At 39.3% G+C, this 22,443-nt stretch overlaps 2 protein-coding genes across 3 annotated transcripts in view; one reads left to right on the top strand and one right to left on the bottom strand.

Annotated features, from left to right (window-relative positions):
- Window positions 1–176: 176 nt before the first annotated feature.
- VPS37A (VPS37A subunit of ESCRT-I) lies at window positions 177–22,084 on the top strand. Of its 2 annotated transcripts, none has more exons than XM_074905895.1 (12): window positions 177–420; window positions 4,422–4,496; window positions 5,346–5,460; window positions 6,394–6,494; window positions 6,974–7,190; window positions 8,225–8,295; window positions 10,180–10,307; window positions 10,394–10,452; window positions 10,542–10,610; window positions 12,594–12,737; window positions 13,454–13,534; window positions 21,947–22,084. In XM_074905895.1, the coding sequence occupies exons 1-11, from the start codon at window positions 293–295 to the stop codon at window positions 13,532–13,534; spliced, it is 1,188 nt and encodes a 395-aa protein (XP_074761996.1). In that variant the 5' UTR covers window positions 177–292; the 3' UTR covers window positions 21,947–22,084. The 2 variants fall into 2 exon arrangements, with proteins under 2 accessions (XP_074761996.1, XP_074761995.1); XM_074905894.1 differs by lacking the exon at window positions 21,947–22,084 and adding an exon at window positions 13,755–19,503 and having other exon boundaries at window positions 178–420.
- The window catches only part of MTMR7 (myotubularin related protein 7), a 49,342-nt gene continuing 46,535 nt past the window's right edge, over window positions 19,637–22,443 (bottom strand). Inside the window, exon 15 of the mRNA XM_074905893.1 lies at window positions 19,637–22,403. Within this exon, the coding sequence (XP_074761994.1) occupies window positions 22,044–22,403 (360 nt within the window). The 3' untranslated portion in view covers window positions 19,637–22,043. The remainder of the gene's footprint in view (window positions 22,404–22,443) is intronic.

The following is a 22,443-nucleotide window of genomic DNA, read 5'->3' as shown; positions in this document are numbered from 1 at the left end:
CTGACCGACGGCGGGGGCGCCAATCGCCGGCCGCCCCGCCCCTCCTTCGCCCCGCCTCCCCTCGCCCGGGCGCGCGCCGCTCCTCCCTCCGCCGCGCCACGGCTCGGGTCGCGGGCGCGCGGCGGTGACGCAAGCTGCGTGCTGCCGCGGGGGCGGGGCCGCGCCGGGCGGGAAGGAAGGCAGGAAGGAGGCGGAGGCGGTGCCGCCGCGGCCGCGCGCATGCGCGAGGGAGCGAGGCCCGGCCGCGGAGCCGCCGGTGCCCCCGCGCCCGCCGGGGGCTGCCGCGGGCAGGATGAACTGGCTGTTCCCTCTCGCCAAGGGTGGCGGCTCCTCCTCGCCCGCCGCGCCGCTGCCCGCCCTCACCAGCCTGCAGCAGCAGAAGCAGCGGCAGATCGAGTCCCTGCGCGGCGCCCACGCCTCGTGAGTGGCCGCGGCCGGGCGGGGGGGGGTCGGGGCCGCCCGGCCTGTGTCGCCTGGCTCGGGCCCGGCGCTGCTGGTGGCCGCGGCGGGACCGCGCCTCGGGCGGGTGCCGTGTGTCCCCACACGCACACCCAGGGACCAGACTTCGGCCCGTCCCCTCCCGGTGAGGCCCGGCTGGGTGCCGCCGGCCCTGGGCCTGGCGCCAGCCGCCGCTGGGGCGGGTAAACAGGAAACCGATCCGGCGCTGCAGCCTGGGCCGGCCCAACCCCGCCGTGTTCCGCGGGCGAAGGGTCGTGCCGCGGGTCCCGGCCCGGCCCCGGGGCAGGGCCGCGGGTGGGTGGTCGGAGGAGAGCGGGCAGCAGGTCCACGGTGGGGAGAAAGCCCCGTGGGCGGGGGCCGGCAGGTTGCACTTGGAAATCGAAAGCAAGATTCGGCGGTGGCGGGTCCGGCCCCGGCCCCGGCCCCGGCGGCTTTGCCGGTACGGCTCGACCGGGGCATCGGGCGCTGATCGCCGTGCCCGGTCATACTGGCCACTGGGTCGGGAAGTCAGCTAAATTATTTAATGGGTTTTAAAGTCCACAAAGAAGTACAGATTGCGCCTGTTGGAATAAAGCTCTCTCTGTGGAAAGTGGTTGTAGGACCGTAGTTCTTTAAAAGTTAAGAATAAAACATACGGTGTAAAGACGCTGTGCGTCGCGATGCTCTTATCTGCAGTGGCACAGGAGCCCTCCTGGCCCCACAAACCTTTTCTGATGTACAGTGCTAACTTGCTAATAACCGACTGTTCCCGAGTAACTTGTTTTATTTAGATGCTCACCAGAAGCAGCTGTGTCTTCTGCTGTTCAGGAGCCACACTTTTCTGCAGTAAAACACCTTCCTTTATCCTCAGAAACTCTAGTTTGTCAGAATGCTGATCAGGTTTGCCTAAATTTTAGTCATCTGTTGTGTTTAGTGTTCATATTTTAAAAGGAGATCCAGGCTTCATGTATTCCGAGTTATACTTTCAATGAATGTGGAAGCGTTCATTGTGCTTCCTAGGGTGTCTGTTGAAGTTGAACGATACATGCTTCCAAAACAATCCGGGAAAAGGAAGGAGAATGTTTTCTGTAACGTCAGACTAGGAGTGGAAGAGATAACTTACTGTATTTCAAAGTTTAGTAAATGCAGATTGCTCACTGCCCTAATATTTTAATTATCACCAAGGAAACATGACAGTATTGCTAAGTGCTATTGCTTGTTTAAACTTAAATCTGTTCAGAGACAATTTTGCAAATATTTTTGAAAGCTCACTTTTCTGAGGAGCAGTGTCTGTGGGTATGCAGCAGCTTACATAACTAGACTAGTTTTGGTTTGTTTTGTTGGACTGGCCTTACTTAGCCTTTTATTTCTACCTTTTTTCTCTATCAGGGAGATGAGCTCACCCCAAGCTAAGTCCTCAAAAAAAGTGATCGGTTTTGGTCAAAGTCAACTTGCCAAACCTGTTTGTGCAAGCACCAGTGCAAGCATAGGCAGCCAGGAATGGAAATGAGGGGTAGGGAGGTGGTACCTGCACACAGGTAACTTTACAGCCGTGTAAGCTAGTCTGCCTGATTTCTCTTGACGATAGGCATAAAAAAACCCAAAAATTAGGCAAGCAAAGGAGTAAATTCTGGCAAAGTGTACAGTTTTCATAAAAGATACTTATTACTGAAAAAATCTGAGTAACAGTGCCTCAAATCCTGTGCTTTTTTGAAAAAAGGTGTGTGTACTGCTGCAAGTTTTCAAAAGTGCAAAGGTTTTTTTGGGCAGGACTGATGTGGTTGCTTATGGACTCCCATAGCAGCACAGATCTGTAGGACAGGAATATGCATTAAGCAGTGCAACAGCATTGTTTCGTAAGCAATTATTAAATAAGTGTCTTTTCTAGTGTTTCTTTTGTCTGAGAAGTATATTTTCTCATTAATTTATGTGTATCTCAGCTGTTCCTCACTGAAACGCTCAAAAGAAAATTCTTGGCATCTGGTGTAGTTACCCAAGTTCGGTTTGTCTTAGGTCATAAAAGCCCAGGTATATGTAATCTTAATTTCATTAAAGTAGCTAGTCTTCCTTTTCAGGATCCCTCACAGGTTAGGAGCTTGAAATCAAGATTTTGTGTTTAAAAATCAATTTTCTTACATTTGCTGTTGTTCTAGCCAAAGTGAAGAATACGTCATTTCTCCAGTGTACTCATTCCCACGTGGAGAAGGGACAACTGAGTTTATCAGTTCAAGGTTTTGCTTGAAGGAGGTTATAACAGTTTAAACAGCTCAGTGAGATTCTGGGTTTCTCATTTCTTTCTCCCTCTTCTCCTCTTCCTCCCCAGTTCCTATAGGTTATGCACGTGAGTGGAGCATAATCCTCAAAAGGATTTCATAGCAGGCTATTAAAATGCTTGACAAATGATTACAGGGCAGGAAGATGCATGAGGGATTCCAGGGAGGATTCTTCAGTTAAGAATGAGATGGTGATTTTGGTGTGTGGTGTATCACAGTAGAGCCCTAAAGTGATTTGTGTTCTCCTGTGCTGGAGCTATTTGATAGTTTCTTCAAACAGCATGTGATTTCCCAAGGAAAGACCAGATACTGGGTTGTCTGTGAGAGGAGTAAAGTCGGGCTGCGGAAAGTAAGGTGCATAGCTAGGTTTGTGTCTTACTCCATTTATTTGTGAAACTCTGAAAACTAATTTTAAATTCTGTGTGCAAATAACGCTTTGGAGGGATACAAAACACTCCTAGCGTTACACTTAACACACATGGACAGGTAGTGTGTTTTGAGGTTTTTGAGGAAGTAATTGTGTGGAGTGTACTTGTTGGCAGGGGATGGGTGGGCATTTCTGAAGTTGGAGAGGAAGAGGCTTTCTGGGAACACCTGACTGTCATTATTCCCAATCAGAACTGTGTTTCTTCCCTTTATGAGGGAGCCTGAGGGAGGTGAGGGAGAATAATATTATTACCCAGGTGCAGGCTGGAAAAATAGGTGGAAGAGGAATCAACCTGCTTTTAAAATTTGTTTTGATTGAGACATTGTAAGATGAAGCTAATTGTCTGCCCTCCTTTCTCTTCCAGTCCCAGTTTAGGAATGTTTGTGTTATATGGAAATTCTGCTTCTGAGCTGTCTTCTACTCCACATTCTTTGAGATGCCATCTTTCAAAACAATCTTGTGCATAAAAATTGTAGAGTCCTTTGAGTATTGAAAATAACTTCGTATTAATGCAGCTGATTTAAAGATTTTTCTCAGTACCTTACCCGTTACAGGAGAAGCAAATTTGGATTCAGTCTTTCCAGATTTCATAAGATAATGTTTCTTCACACAGTGCTTTCATGGCAAGACTGTGTCTTGAGCTGGATTACAGAGCTTTACATTCTTGGAAGTAGCTCTTCATATAATTCTTGAAAATACCCGTGCAAGTAGCTCCTCTCCAAGTAATTCTCGAAAATATCTGTGCAAGTGCATAGAACTTGGTGCATGTGGCAAAAAAACCTGCTATTGAGTAGTAATCTAATCTATTGAGGAAGAAGGCTTAGTGTAATGTGTGCTCTACATACTGACCTGTAGGCAGTGTTGCAGAGCAGTACTTAGTCATGAACCAAGTGTAATGCCTTGGCAAAGTAAACGTTTATCAGATAAAATTCAGTGCATACAAAATAATCACTGATGCGGTGTCTTAAATTAAGCCACTAAGTGGAGAAAAAGAACTTGAGATTGTTGTCAAGATCAGTGAGTGGCACAGTTTCTCCTGCTGTATTTCCATTGCTTGTGATCACATACAAGGTTTAAAAGTTGAGTCTTCTATTTTTTGTTTTAATCATAACATCCAATATAGCATTCTGAAGTATATTAACGTACTGCAGCATTTTCAATTTTATTCTTACAAGGCTTTTCAAAATTAAACTAAATATAAAGGTCTGAGGTTGTGCCTTTTTTTAGACTTTAAGCTGTTATATTGACCATGAATTGGATGCTAACAATTTCTTCTTTGACAGCATTGCAGAAATTCAGAAGGATGTGGAATATCGACTGCCATTCACTGTAAACAATTTGACAATTAATATTAACATGTAAGTGCAGTGAGATATCTCTATGCGTATCTTGAAAATTAAAATTGTTCTAAAAAAAAAAAGTAGTAATAGAACATTAATGACTCCCATCTCATAACTGATTTCAGGAACTATTAACCTGGATTTGAATTAGTAGTTGTAGTGATATCAGTGAAACTAGTTCTGTACAAGATGCAGGTGCTCAGCTTAAAGCAAAACTGTATTTTGCTGTCCTCAGCTCCTAAGATACCTGCATGGTTTTAGTTGATAAGTAGGAGAAAACACTTGAGGGTTTCTGATGACTTTGAATGCCCTACAACTGAAAATAAACTAAATTAGTAATTTACTGATCTACTGTAACTCCTAACTCTTACTCCACTTAAGCTTCTGGATCATAACTTAAGTGATTTATTGTAACATTTCCTGTGAATTTACTTTGGGGGATGACTTTCCTCTGGCAAATATTGACGGTATACTATTCACAAGGTTTTTATTACTTTAGCCTGATAACTTCCCTGGTATTCTTGCAGATTACACTGCATTGTGTTTGTAGTAATAACATTTATGTTAGAAAATATTTTTATTATGACAAAGCTTTTTCTTAGTCCATGGGCATAATTGCTTCATTGTTTTGCTCAGTAAATGCTCTCATCAGTTCGTGGAAGTCTGGTATTCTAATCTGTCTGACTGCTAATTTTGTAACTGAATAATAGTTTTGTGTGCTTCATTCACTCTGTATTTCACTGTAACTCTTCTCATAGAAAAGTAAGTTTATGTAATTAATACTACTTTTTCTTTGCATAAGAAGGCTTCTTATGCAAACTTTATCATAGGATGTACCTATAGTAATGATTATACTTGTGTTTGCAGCTTGCTTCCACCTCAGTTTCCTCAGGAAAAACCAGTCATCAGTGTTTTCCCACCTGTGAGACATCATTTAATGGACAAGCAGGGAGTATATGTGACCGGACCATTAATAAGTAATGTATGTATAATTTGCAGCTTCACATGTATCTACTGTTAACAGCAATTTTAATACATCTCACACTATATTATTGCTAATACTTATGGTAAAAAAGACTATTACAGATCCTAATCCCTCTCAAACTGTATTTTGAGGGATCTGAAAACAAAAATTCAGTAGCTTTCAGTATTTATTCTGTATTATCAGTATTACTCTTCTACTGCTACAGTTACTCAGTTGAGTATTTCATGTATCTAAAACTATTCTAAGTTATGATGGCTTAGAAAGTTCCTGTCACTTTTCTTGTTAGCACCAATAGCACAGTTTTTGTTTCTCTACAGTGTATTATAAATAAGGGAGAAGGATGCTTTAAAACTGTTTTGTAACATAGTTCTTTCTACCCTAATCCTGTTGGAAACATGTCAAGGTTTTAAAGGTTTTAGCTCTAATAGTCAAGATTTTAATATTCTGCTGTTCTTTTTTTCCTTTTTTTTTTCTTTTTTTTTTTTTCCCCTCCTTTTTCTCTGCCAACAAGGATGTGGAAGTTTTATGGGGTGGGTGTTGGGGGGGGGAAAAGGTTACAAGTTTTTCAGAGTGCAATTAATGTTTTTTGTCTCAAATCGTTTGTTTGGTTGGTTTGTTTTGTTTTCCCAAATGTAACTTGGTAACTAACCTGGGGTTTTTTGGTTGTTCATCAGAATTATCGTACTTGATTGATTCTTCATTGATAATGGAATCCACAAAAGACTTTCAGTTTCTCTTCAGTTCTGGGTGGCTTTATCGTTTTATTTGGAACTTATGTATACACAGTTTACATTAGCTAATATGTCTCTGAAGTAGCTTCTGGCACGGCTGTGTGGGTATAATAAATGTCAAGTTCAGCACATATTGGAACTGTTGGATTCCAGACGTAATTTTTCTTTTGCATTGGGTTTTGGTTTTTGTTTTTACCAGTTTACAATGCACTCAGATCTTGGAAAAATTATTCAAAGTTTACTGGATGAGTTTTGGAAGAATCCTCCAGTTCTGGCTCCTAGCTCAACATCATTTCCTTAGTAAGTATCTATAAACATGATGAATGGAACTATGTGTATTAACTTACATTTTTAAAAAAGAGATGAAACCAAGTATTATAAGGGCAGGAAAAGGAATATTGTAGTGGATGTATGGGGAGGCATAGATTCTCTGTCCTTGCACAATTTCAGGTGCATGCTTGATGTCATGATTGTTTTGAGAAGAAACACTTGATTTCATTGGAGTTACTGCATCAACATGCTGATGTAACTTTATGTGCATGTGTGAGTCTATATTTGGCTGCTGTACAAGAATATAGTTTAATGCTGTGTTGCAGTATAGGATATAAAGTAGACTTACTACGTTGGAAGTAACTGAGAACAGAAAATGCAGAATTTATGGTCATTTAAACATTCAATCTTAATGTCTTGTATGTGATCTAGTAATTACAATTCAAATTATAAGAAATGTGCTATAAGCAGTTGGTTGCTCATGGTTGTGGGTTTTTGTTTGGTTTTAGCCTTTTCAACAAACCAGCTGGAATGCCTCCTTATGCTCCTCAGGGGTTTCCATTCCTTCCTCCATTTCCACCTCAAGAAACAAATCGAACAATGGCAGCTGTGCCCGTTGCTGAATCAGTTTCTTCAAGCTACACTACAGACAAGCCTGCTGCTCCCTCTTACAGCGTGATTGCTGATCTGCCACTACCCGTTCCGACAGCAGAAGCAGCGCTTCAGGTCTGTGTGCCGAGTTTTGGTGCTTAAGCTATCAGACACTGACTGTAAGTTCCCTCAAGGGCACGCGGGGCATTGCTGCAGAACTCAAGGGAACAGTCTGAGTGACTGCACTTCATTTTGCTGGTGCTCGAAAGATGAAACTGTCATTCTGGCTGTGATGAAGTTTTGAAGTCAGAGTAAAAGTTTGTCTTTCTGAGTTTCAGTGAAACCATGTTATACTAAATATCTTTGAACATACTATTTTTTTGGAGCTGCGCTCCCCCGTAGTGCAGCTTGTGACTGTTTTTCCAACCACAGACAATAAGATCCTTTTGTCTATATGGAATTTCCTGCCCAGAACCTATCAGGTGAGAACGATGTGCAGTCTCAAGCCTTTCTGTGTAGAGTATTTCTCATTTTCATGCTTAAAATAGCTTCTCTTCATGGATCTTGTATATGTGTACTCAAAAACCTCCCTCTCACTGGTGCACTCTGGAAGGACTTTTTTTGAATGTCCTCCAAAAACTTTATATCTAAATGTTTAGTCTTTCATCAAATCTTGTCTTTAGAAACAAAAGCTCTCTTAATCTTGGAAGAAACTTCTGGCTTTGTAGAATTTAAAAATTATACATTCTGTGAAGGCAGACTTTTTTTTTCCTTGTCTAAAAAGTTGTTTCCTGAGGGATTATAGCTTTGAAAACCACATGAAAGAGATCAAAATGTAAATCTCTTTCTCTCTTGTCACATCCCTGAGTTATATTCCTGTGTGTTTCCTGGGTCATCCAACTGTTGTCGAATGGAGGACATAGCAAGACAGAATTACTTTCCTCCAAAACCGACTCTTCTCTTACGACATCCCAGACATCCCCAAGTACTTTGTTGCCGTGATTGAATCAAGACATCTTCTGTTCACAGACTAGTGCTACTGCTTTTTACTGCTTTTCCTACTTTTCTTGTTGCTGGCAAATACTCACCTCCAGTTTTGGATTAATCAGGTTAAATATTAAGAAATTGGTCTTCAAAAATCTACTAAGCACTTCGAAATTTCTGTTTAGGTTGGCCAGAATGGATTTACTTACAAGATGCCTGATGTTCCTGATACATTTCCAGAACTTTCAGAACTAAGGTAAATTTTCAGAAAGTAGCAAAACTTTCCACTGTCATTAAAAGGCAGTTACTGCTGGTCTGATTTTGGTCAAATGTCTGTATACATCACTGAAAGGTTTTTGTAGAAATGATAGATAGGGGATCTACCACTCACCGAAGTGGAGTCAGAAAGTAAGCAACGTTGTATTCAAATGTGCTGCTTGTTTAGGGTTTTCTCAGCAGGAACAATACTTCAGGACTCAAAACCAGGAAAAGGAGCATTTATTTTGGCTTTTTCCTAACTGTCAGTGTTCTGCTGCCTTCTGGGGCCTTGCCAGGGACTTAATTTCTACTACTACAATAAGTGTAGCTTTTTTAAGAGGAAAGGGGACAGGGAAGTGGACTTGAGACTGATTCACAAGTCACATGCTCTTAAATTTGAAAAGACTGTAGCACAGGGTAAACAGTGGACTTTGTGAGCAGCTCAGTGTATGCAGGGAGGTTGAGATAGATAAATCCAGGTGGTAAATGTGCCAACTGTCCCAGTGAAAATCACTTCCACAGCTAATACTTGATACACATATTACACAAATGTTTTCGTCAAAAGCGTATCTTGTCACAATTCAGAAAAATTGTATTAGTTATTGTTCCCTTAGCAATTATTGATCCCGAGCAGTTTGCTTGGATCTAATGAGACAGCCCCCTAGATCAGTTACCTGGGATTGTCTAGGTTACAAATCAGCTCTTACTGCTGAAAGGGTTTTAGATTGATTTCTTTCTGACCTCACATCTTTATAGTAGTGGTGTTACAGTTTAGTGATTGAAAACTCTGTCCTTTCAAAATGGAAAAGACTTTTGGCAAGAAGGACTTTTGAGGTTTTTTTTTTTGTTTCCAGTGACACCTTCCTTAGAGACTGTGTAATTTATCTAAATCAGCTATGTTCTAGCAGAAGGTTAGGGGGTTTGGGACGAAGTGTAATTTTCTTGTTTAAACAAAACATTCTGATCAAGTTTGGTCCTTCCAAGAAGACTGCATCCATTATTTTTCTGGTGGTAGCTGAGTTAAATCACAAATAGTATCGCAACTGTTCTGACTATTGTGTGTAGGTGGCAAGGCTTTGGTAGCTGGGGGTCTGCATGGGTGGCCTTTATGAGAAGGGGCCACGGGCTGCCCCTGTGCCAGGCACAACTGGCTCGGCAGCAGACCCACTGTAGGATAGCTGAGTCAGTCAGTGAGGCGGCTGGTGCCTCTATGAAAACACACTGTCGTGGTTTCAATCCAGGCATCAGCCACGCAGCTGCTCACTCACCGTGGGGGAACGGGGGAGAGAGTTGGAGGGATAAGGACACACCTGCAATTCCCCCTGTTTCCTGTTCTGCTTGGGGCAGGGGGAGCTAGAGGAGTTGGGAATGAGAGAGTGAACTTGAGCCTGGGGGTAAAGGGGATGAGGTGTTTTTGTCTTTCTCACCATCCAACTTTTACTATAATTGGGAATAATTTTTTCCCAAGTTGAGCGTGTTTTGCCTGTGATTGTAATTGGTAAGCAATCTCCCTGTCTTGATCTCAACCCACAAGGTTTTCCCCTATATCCTGTTGAGGAGGGGGAGTGAGAGAGCAGTTGGGTGCATGTCTAGTAGCTGGCTGAGGTCAACCCACTATAGTAGCATTAAAAAACACTTTCTAGGAAGTAAGACTTGAAATGAGAGATACTTTTTAACACACTGCTTTTTAAGCTCACTGCTGCAGATAGTAGAGCCGACAATCCAGTAGAAAGGGGGAAATCAAGTTGTGGTCAAGTGTTGTGTATCTGTAGAGTCCCAATAAATGCCTCAAATTTTTTACTTTTGGCAGAAACGAGTAACTCTACATGTAATGTTTGCTGTTAGCTTCAAATCTGCTTTCTTTCTTTCTGTTTCAATATAGTATATCTCAGCTGACCAGTATGAATGAGCAAGAAGAAGTGTTACTGGAGCAGTTTGTGACTCTACCACAACTGAAGCAAGTCGTTACTGATAGAGATGAGTTAGTGAAAAGCATTGAAGAGCTGGCAAGTAAGATGTTAAAACATAGACATCTGTGGCTGTGTTCTGCGAACTGAACCTTTAAAAAAAGTAGTAATAGTGACTTTATTTCACAGAAAAAAACTTGTTGCTGGAGCCTAGTCTCGAAGCAAAAAGACAGATGGTGTTGGATAAAGTAAGTGAAGAGTAAAATCTTTTTCAGAAATAGCAGTTGTAATATTCTGTTTTCTTCAGGGGGAAAACATCTTTTCTTCTTCCTTCCAGTATGAGCAACTCACACAGATGAAAGCAACCTTTGAAAAAAAGATGCAAAGACAGCATGAACTTAGTGAGGTATCTCTATATCATATTGTCCTTTAAGAATATTTCTGAATGAACTGAAGTTTTTATTTGTATCTTTCTCCATAAAGAATATTATTCTCGTTAAACTCTAATTTTACATGAAATAGATTCACATCAAGTATGAGAAAAAATGGGATGAAGTACCAAACAGTTTGAAAGCAAAACAGTGTTATGATTGCGCTACTGTGGTTTTGGGTTGGATTTATATTTTTTAGTGTTACAAGAACATTGGAAGAAGGAAGTATGATGAGCATTTAGAGCTGTTCTTAAGAACAATCCTGGGTCAAACCAGTTTTAAGAACAGAATGATTTTTAAAGGCTTGTTTAATTAATGGTACCCATTTAACATAATGAGCTTGTAAAACTACCAGATGAAAATGATTAAAATCATTGCTTTAGAAACTTAAATTCTGTGATTCACTGGGTATGCTTACTCTGGGCAACATGTTATATGTGCTGTCAAACTTTGCACATTCTAAAGCACAAATAGGCTGAAGTCATTACTTCAGAAAGCAATTTGGAGAAGGAGAATATCTTAGTAAGTCTAACAGGATGTGCATTGAAGATGCAACTTCTCATAAGCCAGTTTCTGCACTGAAATCTCCATTATTTGCAAGTCTTGTCACCTGAGAATAGAACAGTCCATAAAAATAGCCTGCGTAGTACCTGAATTTGAAAATGCCTCAAAAGTAACAAAATGCGAAATAGCAGGTAAAAATTTACATGACAGCAAACTGAACGATTTCATAGGTGATTTAAATGAATTAAATGTTTCCTCCCTTGAAAATCAGAACAGTCTGGCTCCTAATGCCTCTTTTCTGTGTAAGTTGGCTTTAAAGTGGACGGAGGTAGTTGTCATTGAGAAACTTTCTACTTCTGTAAGAAACCACTTAAGAATAGAACATAATATCCCACCGCTATATTATTTTTTTCTAAGTAGATTTGCTGGTTCAATTTAAATGATGACTAGGCGCCTGAGAGCTGGGAAATTGTAGCTGAATTTTTGTGCTGTTTTTCCACGTATGCTGTATCTTCATGTATTAATGTTCACTGTGCACTATTGGCTATCTCCTGTTACAACTCCTGCAAAGTTCCATACAAGTCTTTTTACTTGGACTGGAATTTTAGTCATTTTTTATTAGAGAAAACTCTTCTTATGTTGCACAAGATTAATTTAACAGGAAATTTCTGATTTTATTACAGTTTTACAGTATGTAAGTGAAATATTTTTCATGGGGCAGATGAAGGGTAGTCCAAGCATCTAAATAAAAATCTATAAGTATCTTAATTTTGTAGTTCTTGCTCTGTACAAAGTCCTACTGAAGACATGAATCATGTTCTCATTAATTGCCCAAACATAGTAGGGGAAAAATAATGAAATTATATACAATAAACCGAATTAAGTTTTGAGGTCTGTAAGAACAGAAGAATGAGTATACTAGTTTAGATTAGCAGCCCATCTACTTCTTGAGTAGGTGTTTTTTCATTTCCTGTCTTCCTCTCTGCAGTCACTTCAGGGGTATTTAAAAGCTGAACAGTAAGTGATTTTTTTTTTTTTTTTTTATACCCTTTTATACTTCCCAGGTTCACTGCTGAGTGTCAAAAGTAGACCCTGTTCACTGAAGACACTTGAAACGCTAGTTCTACTTGGAAATCATGCATTTGAGAACCTATCAGATTTCCAAGTCGGATGCTTTCTACAGTGTAGGGTAAAACTTGAAAAGCTTTATACATTTGTGAGAATGATTGTGAATCAAGACCTAAACTAGCAACACTTTCCTCACACTGAATCCTTTCTAGTTTAACAAGCTGTGCCATTTCTTGGAGGTGAAGCTTCATCTGGTCACTTAGACATTTATGTAATAATCTTTATTCACATACACTGTATTTATACATTCATTTATCTATCTTCTTGGAAATGTAGGTTTTGATGGACAGTTTAATATTACATAGGAGGGTTTTTTTTTTATTTAGAGTTGCAGTCCCAGTGCTCTGCAAGCCAGACTTAAAGTAGCTGCTCATGAAGCTGAAGAGGAATCTGACACTATTGCAGAAGACTTCTTGGAAGGCAAAACAGAAATAGATGACTTTCTTAGTAGTTTCATGGAAAAGAGAACGGTATGTAATATAGAAATCATTCTAATCTGAGCGATACGCAACACAAAGTGAATAAATCTAAGACTTGGAGTTTGAACAGGCCTGTGATACAGAACAGTGCTTTAGTAAGCTCAAACAGAAAAACAATATATACCTCAGTGGTTTCAGTCTATTTAGAATATAATTTCCATTCTGAAGGCACGTATTTTTAAGGCCGTGGTTTTTTAGACACAAGTCATGTTGCAGATATTTTTGTGCCACTTTCTTCTATATCCTCTATAGATACAGGGAAGATAGCCACATGGACAATTTTAAATTCAGTAAGTCAACACAGAATGACATGTTATATTAAGCAACCTTAATGTTTAATTTACTGAACTACTTAAACTAATTATACAGTTGATGGCTATCACCAAATAAGCAACTCACGTTCAAAAACTGCAGTTCTTGCTCACGCTGTGACAAGAGCTATTTACCAGGTAGCGTACCTTTCTTTACAGATGCCTAATAAATGCATTTCCTAACATAGGCAACAGTTTTCTTGTCAGCAGTTGTGGATGGAATAATGTTATCAATATAGACAGTTGTTCAGCCTGAAGCTTGGAAGGGAGGTGGTTCACAGGGCTTTCCTTTTTTAAAGAGCCTGCAAAGTAGCTAATTCTCATTAAAGAGAAACAGTAGGATGCATTATAAAAAATTCCTCTCAGAATTCAGTCTTCCTATGTCTTGTTTTGTAGCTCTGCCACTGTAGACGAGCCAAAGAGGAAAAACTTCAACAGGCAATAGCGATGCACAGCCAATTTCATGCTCCGCTATAGGTAAACTGCTGGTTTCATATTTGTGGTGAACTTTTTTTACAATTTACCTCGTTGTCACCCGCTTACAAATTGATAACTGCAGACAGACGTGTTAGAATGCTTAGTGTTCTAATAGTGCTTTTGTGGAAATCAAGTATGTACTGCATCTGTTGTTAGTTGTATTTAAAACACAACTTCTGGAGGGGTTAAAATTTCTAATTATGGAAATTTGTCTTTACAGACTTCCTGCAAACTACATCTGCCAAGAGAACGAGTGAAAAACCCAATAAAGCACACTTTTTAATAACTATGATTTGCAAATAAGCATTTCATCTTATATGGTTGTATTTATAGAAGAGATTGTATACAGAGTTGGGATGGTTTTTGTACAAATTAGAATGTCTCTTTATATTCTCATTGTACTCAAGAATCCTTCTATTGCAATCTTTGCACTAATTTCTTGTATTTATTGTTGATAGTTCCTATTATATTTAAGTTCCTGCTGCTATACTCCATTCTTCAGAGATTAAATATCTAAACATGTAATTTTGACTAGCTTTTTACATTTTTATAAAAACATAATTCATATCTTTTGTATTTTGAACTTTAAACATAGATTTGGCCTGATCTGTGGAAGAGTTTGGGTAAGTGTTGATAGGACTTTGGAAACTGAAGAAGTTCATCATTTGAGATTGTCAGTGGAATCCCAAGCTGTCTTTTTTTGAAGCCAAAATGTTTAAGAACAAGTTTTTAACTTAAGTAATAATAGTAATATAGCCTGTATTGTGTTTTGGATAAGTTGATTTGGATTAAGCAAAGGATGTGTTGGAACAAATTATATTGGTATCAAAATAGAATACATGTTCTCTGCATAGATTTGGTATGTTGCTCAGTAGCACTGATGCACTTGATTTCAGGAGTGGCTTGGTACCTAGCACTGTAATTAAACATAATTTTCGTCTAACAATTTCATTTTCATAGTTGTTTTTACTTAAAGGAAAAAAAACCCGTTCACCTTCCAGTTTGTTTTATGCAATATGAGTATGTTTGTGTGAGGACCTCAGAAGCACTGTACAAAAACTAGTTCTGAAGTTCTTTGTGAAGTAGCAGTTATTTTTTTCCTAATTTTAAGGAACAAGGAAACTAATTTGCCTGGAGTTGCACAGCGTGTTATGTTAAAGGCAGTGACAGATTTTGGAAGTGAGACTTAATTCCACCTTTTAGTCACTGAATCTTGCCTCTGGTGAGCTGACTTCTTTAGGGTGGGGGTATTTCTGTTGAGAATGGATAGGACCGAGTGCTGTATTCTACAGGAGAAAAATACATGCATGTGTGTTCTGTCTTGCTCTTGCAAAAAGACATACTCTTTTTCTCAACCTTGTCAGTGCATCAGGTTTTCGTGGAGGCAGTCAAGTTGCCCAAGAACTGAAGGAATTGTACGATTCTGAGCGATAAATAAGATAAAGCACTGAATAAGTAATGTATCGGGAATCCTGTTTGTTTCTTGTCAGGAAGCAATCTGGAGATAAACCTCTTGGCCAAGACACTGCCTCTGTGTTACCTAGTGTCACAGAACATCACAGATTCAAGTCTCAAACTAAAGCTTGTCAGTCCAAGCGAGTACTTGTCTGTATCACTAATCTTCAGGCAGTCCTAAACTCGATGCTCTTCTAGCAAAATGTGGTAAGATATTCTGAGGTGAAGGAGAGTGAGTAAATTTGGAGTTACAAAAATCATCTAATTGCAGGAAGTCTGTTTCACAGACTTCAAATGGGGTTTTAGTCTCAGCCCTATCATGCTTTATAGTACTGTGGTTGTCTGTCTTAAGAGACTGCCTTTCAGGGTGAGTGAACTATTCACTGGCATTTGATGGGATTTTTCTCTGTAAAGCTGGTCCAAATTCTGAGAGTAGATGTCTCAGCAAAACAGAACTGTGTTCCATATCAAAGAAAACACTTAGGTGCCTGAAAAACAGGTTGTTAAGTGCCATGGTTAAGCAATAATTTTAGAGTATCTTCTTCCAAAAAATATTTCTACCGTGTGTAATACTGCTTGTATATTGACAGCACTTCTGCTAATGTGCTAACTAAAGCCCTCATTAAAAATGAGATTGTGTATGTTTCCAGGTGGTTCTGGACTTGGGTCTCTAAGTAGAGTAATTTCTGCAGCTCTGGAGAAGACTTAGATTTAAGTCACCAGTGTTACCTTCTTGGTAAACTCCATCTGTTTTTGTGCTGTGTGTACAAGTCGTTTTGGATGTTTTTCTGAGTCTCTAGCTGACAAAGACTAGACACACAATTCTATACAGGGCTGGTTATTTTGTTGTTGTTTCTTCCTTGTAAGCAGAGAAAGGAACGGATGACCAAAAATCTGGTGCTCTTGCTGAGTTGCACTAGTATCTTTATGCATTTTGTAATGGCATGGAATGACAGACTTCCATCCACATCTGCGTCTTGAACATTATGTTGTGTATTATGGTGCTCTGCTGTGACTGAACTTTCTGGCCAGGTCACCTTCAGGGGATTTGCTTCCCAAACTAGAAGTTCTTTTCTGCTTATGTTACTTTTGTGAGCAAATTTACAAATTTGGGACTTCTCCATGGAGTCCTTCTGATGGTAGTGGAGAGAGTCTAGAAGAAAATGTCACTGTTCAATGAAAGTTCTTACTACAGTGTTTCTTGTTCAGGGATATGAAAGTTTAAGGTCTTCTCAGTTCTCCCTTTCTATTCTCTCTCTCTCAGAATCACAGAATCATCTAGGTTGGAAAAGACCTTGAAGATCATCCAGTCCAACCATTGACCTAACACTGACAGTTCCCAGCTACACCAGATCCCTCAGTGCTGTGTCGACCCGACTCTTAAACCCTTCCAGGGATGGGGACTCCACCACCTCCCTGGGCAGCCCATTCCAACCCCTAACAACCCCTTCTGGAAAGAAATGCTTCCTAATATCATTGTTCCTATTCTTAGGATTATTTCCCCTATTTTTTAGCCCCTTCTGCAGTCACAAACCCATCCTCTAGAAAAGAAGCAGAGAAGTCTGTTCAACAAAGGTGCACTGCATTAGCTACAGGTATTCTGTCACTTGCAGGAATGGCCAGCCTTGTTTCTGGCCTTTCAAGGATAGGCCAACCTGCTGCTGCTTTGGTTTTTTTCTTCTTTTAGTCCTACGCTGGTTGTGCTAATGGAAACATTTTTTCTTATAGGTAATCTTTATACTTTCACCAGAAGATTTAGTAGACCACTGAAAACGCTGACATCAGAGTTAGGTTTTTTTGGCCTCTAGCAGACTGGTAGTTCACTGTTAAGTGCATTCCTCAACAAATTTTGCCAAACTGTGTGGTGTGTAGATGTAAATCCAGCTTTAAACAATTTCCCTATGAAGTGTAAGAGAATGGCAGCTGCTGTTAGATACATATTCTAAAATCTTTTCAAATGTGTTAAGTGAACTCTTAAGGAATATGGAATAACAGGCTACATACAGTAACTTGTTTCTGGAGAGCCTTGCGCTGGGTCATGCTCATGGAAATGTTCTGCCAAGTGGAAAAGTACAAGAAATGAGCAAGAAATATAAGAGCCAGCAGGTGGCTTGTATCTGGTGGTGTGGTAGTTTGGAGTGGGGTTGAGGGTACATTCTGTATTGTAACTTCTAATTGAGTCTGGGATTTGCATAATTTCAGTATCTGATCTTACTGCTAAATGTTTTCTATAGCTGAGTTTAGTTAGGCCTCTTTCTCCATGAGTCAACTGACTACTAAAATCCAGAACTGAATTCTCCATATAGCAATTGTAACTGATGCTACTGCAGACCAGAGAAATTTTAAATCTGAAATCAAGCAGGTTTCATTTTAGGGTAATCTTGTATACCACTGATGTTAATGGTACATTCTGCTGGGACTTACAGAAGAAAGTCTTCTTAGACTTCGCAGTGTATTTGACATGTTAATCTTTCTGAAAGACAGGGATTATGAGGTATGTACAGCTATTCTAGCCACCACTACAAGCAAGAGACTGTGATACAGTCAGTTCTAAGCAGTATCGAATGATCTGCTGTAGTTCTGTTGTTTGCTCTGTACATAATCTTGCAACTTTGCCACTTCAGACCTTGTACAAATGTGGAAGTTGGAAATCTTAGTCTTGTTTCTGTCCAAGTTATTACTACTCCCTTCAAAGAGTAGGATAAATCTTTCTAAAAGAAACCTTCAGGTAAAGCTGAATTAAAATTCTGGCAACAAAATTAAGTCAGTTATCACGGCCTTATTGTGTACATTATTCTGAACAGTGAATACTGTAATGTGTTAAACTCACAAATAAAGGCTTTGGGATTTTGAATATATCTTGTAATTGTCTAACTTACGGATAGAGTTAGGCATTGCAGGACTTTTGGGTGGATACAGAGTTGTGTTGGAAACAGAGGCAGTAAGCTACACAAGGACAAACAATCTTAGCGGTAGCGATTTGAGCTTTTCCTCTTTAACCCTTTCAACAGCAGTAATTCTTAGAGCCACCTTCACTAAAAAGGGCTTTGAAAACCTATCTTACATCTCTGGCTACTGCTTTTATAAATGCCCTGTTTTGGTCAGATGTGTTCTTTAGTTTTCAGAAACACAATAAATTAATCTGACTAACCTTGGCAATCAGCAGATTTAAAAATTAGTCCTCACCTGAATTGTCACAATGATTTTCATGGACCTAAAACATTTCATTAGCTTCTTTCCAAGCATGATTCCTATTAAAAGACCACTAAATTTTATTTTAAGATTTAACGTGATTTGATTTGCAGGCTCCAGATGCTCTACTGGCAGTTTAAATAATGTAAATTGAATGCTTATTTTACCTTTCCTTCTCCTCACCCCACTCTCTGGTGGTGTTTCTGGTCTCTGAGTTCTGGGTTTTCTTGGCCCTAGATCTTTGGCATATTTTTCACTAGTCTTAGTACTGTCATAAGTTCACCTGCTTTTAACTTACCCCACCACGTGTTCCTCCCTTCCCAAATGAATTGTCAGTGACTTACCTGTCCTTGGAGGATTTTTTCAGTCACTGCAGCGTTTACCTGTCTCTGCCCTGCAGAGTGTAAGGGTGACCAGCAAACCTAAAAGTTAGACTCAGCCTTCAGCCTACGCGCAGAAGCAGCCCATTGCCTCGACTGATGTTTGTGATAAGGACTCTGCGTGCAAGATAGGGCAGCATCCACGTAAAAGCATGAAGTTAGCTGAGCAACAATGACAAAATGCTTTTTTTCATCGCAAAGGCTACCTTTTTCTTGCTGCTGGCTTTTAACTGTTAATTAGTTTGTGTCATCAGACATCTTTCATGCTATGTAAACTGGTGCTCTGGCTTGCCCCTGTCTTCGGAGAAGGTGTTCCCCACCTTACTGCTAGTTTTACAAAGAACTTTCCTTCCCTGCCTCCCTCCTTTTAATTTTTTTTTCTCCTCTACTTACTTTTAGTTATACCCTTTGGCCTCAGTTGTGCCCTCCAACTTTGTAATTTCTCAGCTTTTCAGAATCCATTACCAGCTTACCACCTTTGTGTCTTGTATAAAGCTAGCAATAAAAGCGGCTTGCGAATACATTCTTTAGACGGCGATCTCTTTGTAGAGAAAACATCAGCTGTTTGATCCCGTTGCCTTCAGTGTCCTTTAGATGCACATTTTCATACTACAGACTGCCTGAGCCTAGTGAGGCTAAAACTACCCCCCAGAAATCTATCATGCTCTTCTAATCCTTTCTTCCCAGCAGTTTAGTTACATTCGTGTGTCCTGTTTCAAATTACACTGGGGTTATGCCAGATTTGCAGGGATCTGCAGCAGAGGGGAGATCCCCAATGCTACAAGAGATCACTGTAGTTCGTAGTGTGGTTCTCTCATGCATTTTGTTTTGCATACCATAAAGAAAAAAAAATACAGGGGTGTAACATGCTCCCATATAATTAATCAACAGAAGCCTCAGTTTTCTTCATTAAGAGATGTAGATTCTCCTAAAGCTTAAACTACTAGATTCAAGTATCAAAGTAGAGAATATACAAAATCCCTTGATCTCAGTGACAAAATGACTTGAGTAAATGAACTATATTACAAAAATTAGGAAAGCAAACCTTTGTTTCATTCAGTGGTGTGAAATAACGTAACACTAAATGACCTGTTTATTTGAAAGTGTTTCTCAGTAGGCTAATAATGCCACAAATACATACATTACAATGAAAACAGTAGTAGCTAATGCAAAATTCTAAGGACTGATAGACACATCAGAGGTCTGCTATGTAAAGGCTTCATATAAAATGCTAATATGTTAATGTTTTAGTTGTAAAGCTAGTTACAAGGAGTTGCATAAGCGACATGAAGACAGTGCTTTGAATTTGCATATATTGCTGTTCTGCGTTTATTTCTAGATATGTCTAACAGGACACAATACCATCATAAACAGTTTTACCTTTTAAAGATGTGCAATAATATTGCCCATTTTCAAATTAATTTTTAGGCAGAATATTTGGGTTTTTTCATTACTGACTTTGCAGCGTGTTTCTTTTAGTTTGAGAAAACCCATTCAAAATCTCCTTTAATACCATAAATTTTATAGGCTAGGTTCGAAATATGAAACATTTTTAAAAGTGCAATTAAAACCAGGGCTTTCGTTTATTAAAAATTCATAAAGATTAAAAACCAGAAGGCTAGATTCTCAACAGAGTATAAATTACAGCAGTATTGATTTCAAATGAGCTTCACTGATTTATCAAATTGAGGATCTGGCCTTTCCAGTATAAAATTAAGATAAATCTTGCTTTTAGGAATTGAATTATTTGTTCAAAGACAGCAGCTCCCTTAAGAGGATATTAATAACACTGAAGTTTACTTACTCATTTTTAATAATCTAGGTTCACAGAACAGGATGAAAAGCCATTCCATAAAAGCAGACTGGATAATAAAATCTAAAGCTTCTAAACTGAGGTATATTTATATAATTTAATTCTGCCTGTAAGTCTGTATTTGAAGGAGTAGTATGAAATGCAATGAAAGTAAACTTCCTACCATTTTGCTTTACTAGAGTTCAGTACCACTTGTCTCCAAGCAGGTAAGAGCAGCCATATGAGTTACATTTTTAACTGCTTGCTTTAATTAAATAATTTAAAACAAAACAAAAAACAACTTGAAAGAATTAAATCCTGATATGGAAGTCTGTTGTTTCACAAGTTTCAAAACATTCCAAATTTTAAATATTTTTTCAGTGATTTACTTTTTACCTATGATTATGAGAGCTATTACTCCTACTCTTAAAAACTATGAATATTCTTAAACCAAATGAGATTAAACTTTTTGTTGTGGTGAATCAGTCTTTTTCTTCAGTTAGCATTGCCATGCTCTGTTCGGGTTGGCAAATACTAAAAGGGAAATTTAGTATGAGGATAAAAAAAAGCCCCTTGGCTGTGGTTAGTTTATTTTGAACAATAAAATTCGGAAGAAGTATTCTTCATAACCGGTCCTTTATGGGCATAACCTTCCTTTAATTCTGAATTTGGAGTGATGCTTTTGTAAGTGATTGTTATAAGTGATTTTGGATTCCCTGTTCTCTCTACTGTATATGTACCTCATTCCCACTGAAAACATTTTCAAGTAGGAATCATAACAGGCTGGAGAATTTGAGATTTTTATTACCTTTAAAATTTGACCTTTATATCTCATGTAGGCAGTTTCAAGCATGAGTAAGATATAAACAATCAGATTTGATAACAAAACATGAAGAGGCTAAAGTATATTGTCTAACACACCTTTCATTATAAAGAGATGCTTTACCACAAAGGCTGCGTAGTATTGTTCTATTCCTTGCAGTTTTACTCACAGAAACTACTGAACTTTCAACACGGGTTGAGAGATGAGTACAAATGGGATGCGTTCATGTGCAGCAGCAGCAGCTGCCTTGATAAAGGGTATTTTTGCAGGAACAAAGCTTCCCTATGTCCCCTAAGCAAGCACGTCCATTTGTTAGTTTTACTTGGCCATGAAGGATTCTAGTAGCAGAATATGCAAAATAATTGTCAGAATTTAAAATTTAACACTTTCTATGAAAAATAAAAAGTGAAGGATATGCACAACACATCTGAAGGCAAAAGAGCTCTATAAAAATAAGTTTTGACCGATTCACCAGTAAGACTAACGCTAATGAATCTTCAACCTTGTCCCTGTGTGCAAGAGAGTACTTTGGAATCTCACATCTTTGGAGAAGAACTATTATTTTGTACAACAAATTATTATGGAAATGTACAAAGTAAGGAATAATTATGTACAGCATTGATAAAACAAATACCACATTGGCTTAACTAAATATAACAGCAGATACTACCTTTCCTTAGCATTATGTCTTAAAACTAATAATGGCTTGTTCTGCTTAGATCTTTACTTACACAATTGCACAGTTCCCTTTCTTTGGATTATTTCTTTAGGCCACAGACCACTCCCATTCTTCATCTGATGAAAAGATGCTGTTCTAGACTGTGAAAGACTCAGCTTCATCTGGATCCTTGCTGTTGTGAAGGTAATTCAGACTGCCAGAAATATAGCCTCGTCTGAATCCTTGCCACTGTCTTCACTAGGCAAGCAGCCACCCCCGCTTGGGGACCTACAGCTTAAGTCCTCCACACCAGACTCCTGATCGCTGTTAGCTGAGAGGTCAGGATCAGAGCTTTTCAGGTTGTCCTGTGTCAAAATCAGGGCGGAATCTTCTTCATCCCCTTGTGAAGGGCTCCGGGATGGGAATGATTTCAGATCGTTGCTATATTCCTGGGGAGTGTTAGCTAAGCTGTTGTTGGAAGTAGAAAGCCCTAACTGTTTGCTCCGTTCTTGTTGCTTACTCTTGTCTTTATTGTCATTTAATTGTGATTTCTGAAGATTTGCCAATCTCTGAAATAAAGGAAACAGTATCTATTACATGGACACATTT

The sequence above is a fragment of the Athene noctua genome, chromosome 4 (assembly GCF_965140245.1).
Source record: "Athene noctua chromosome 4, bAthNoc1.hap1.1, whole genome shotgun sequence".
Taxonomy (NCBI): Eukaryota; Metazoa; Chordata; class Aves; order Strigiformes; family Strigidae; genus Athene; species Athene noctua.
The sequence above is the reverse complement of the archived record's forward strand: the minus strand, read 5'-3'. Positions and strand labels throughout refer to the sequence as shown.

What these genes read in the sequence shown, in the direction of transcription:
- VPS37A (XM_074905895.1), top strand. Translation starts at nt 293, where the DNA reads ATGAACTGGCTGTTCCCTCTCGCCAAGGGTGGCGGCTCCTCCTCGCCC. An exon ending in AGCTCAACATCATTTCCTTA is followed by an intron (nt 6,495 to 6,973) that starts GTAAGTATCTAT and finishes GTTTGGTTTTAG; the next exon opens with CCTTTTCAACAAACCAGCTG. An exon ending in GACAGATGGTGTTGGATAAA is followed by an intron (nt 10,453 to 10,541) that starts GTAAGTGAAGAG and finishes TCTTCCTTCCAG; the next exon opens with TATGAGCAACTCACACAGAT.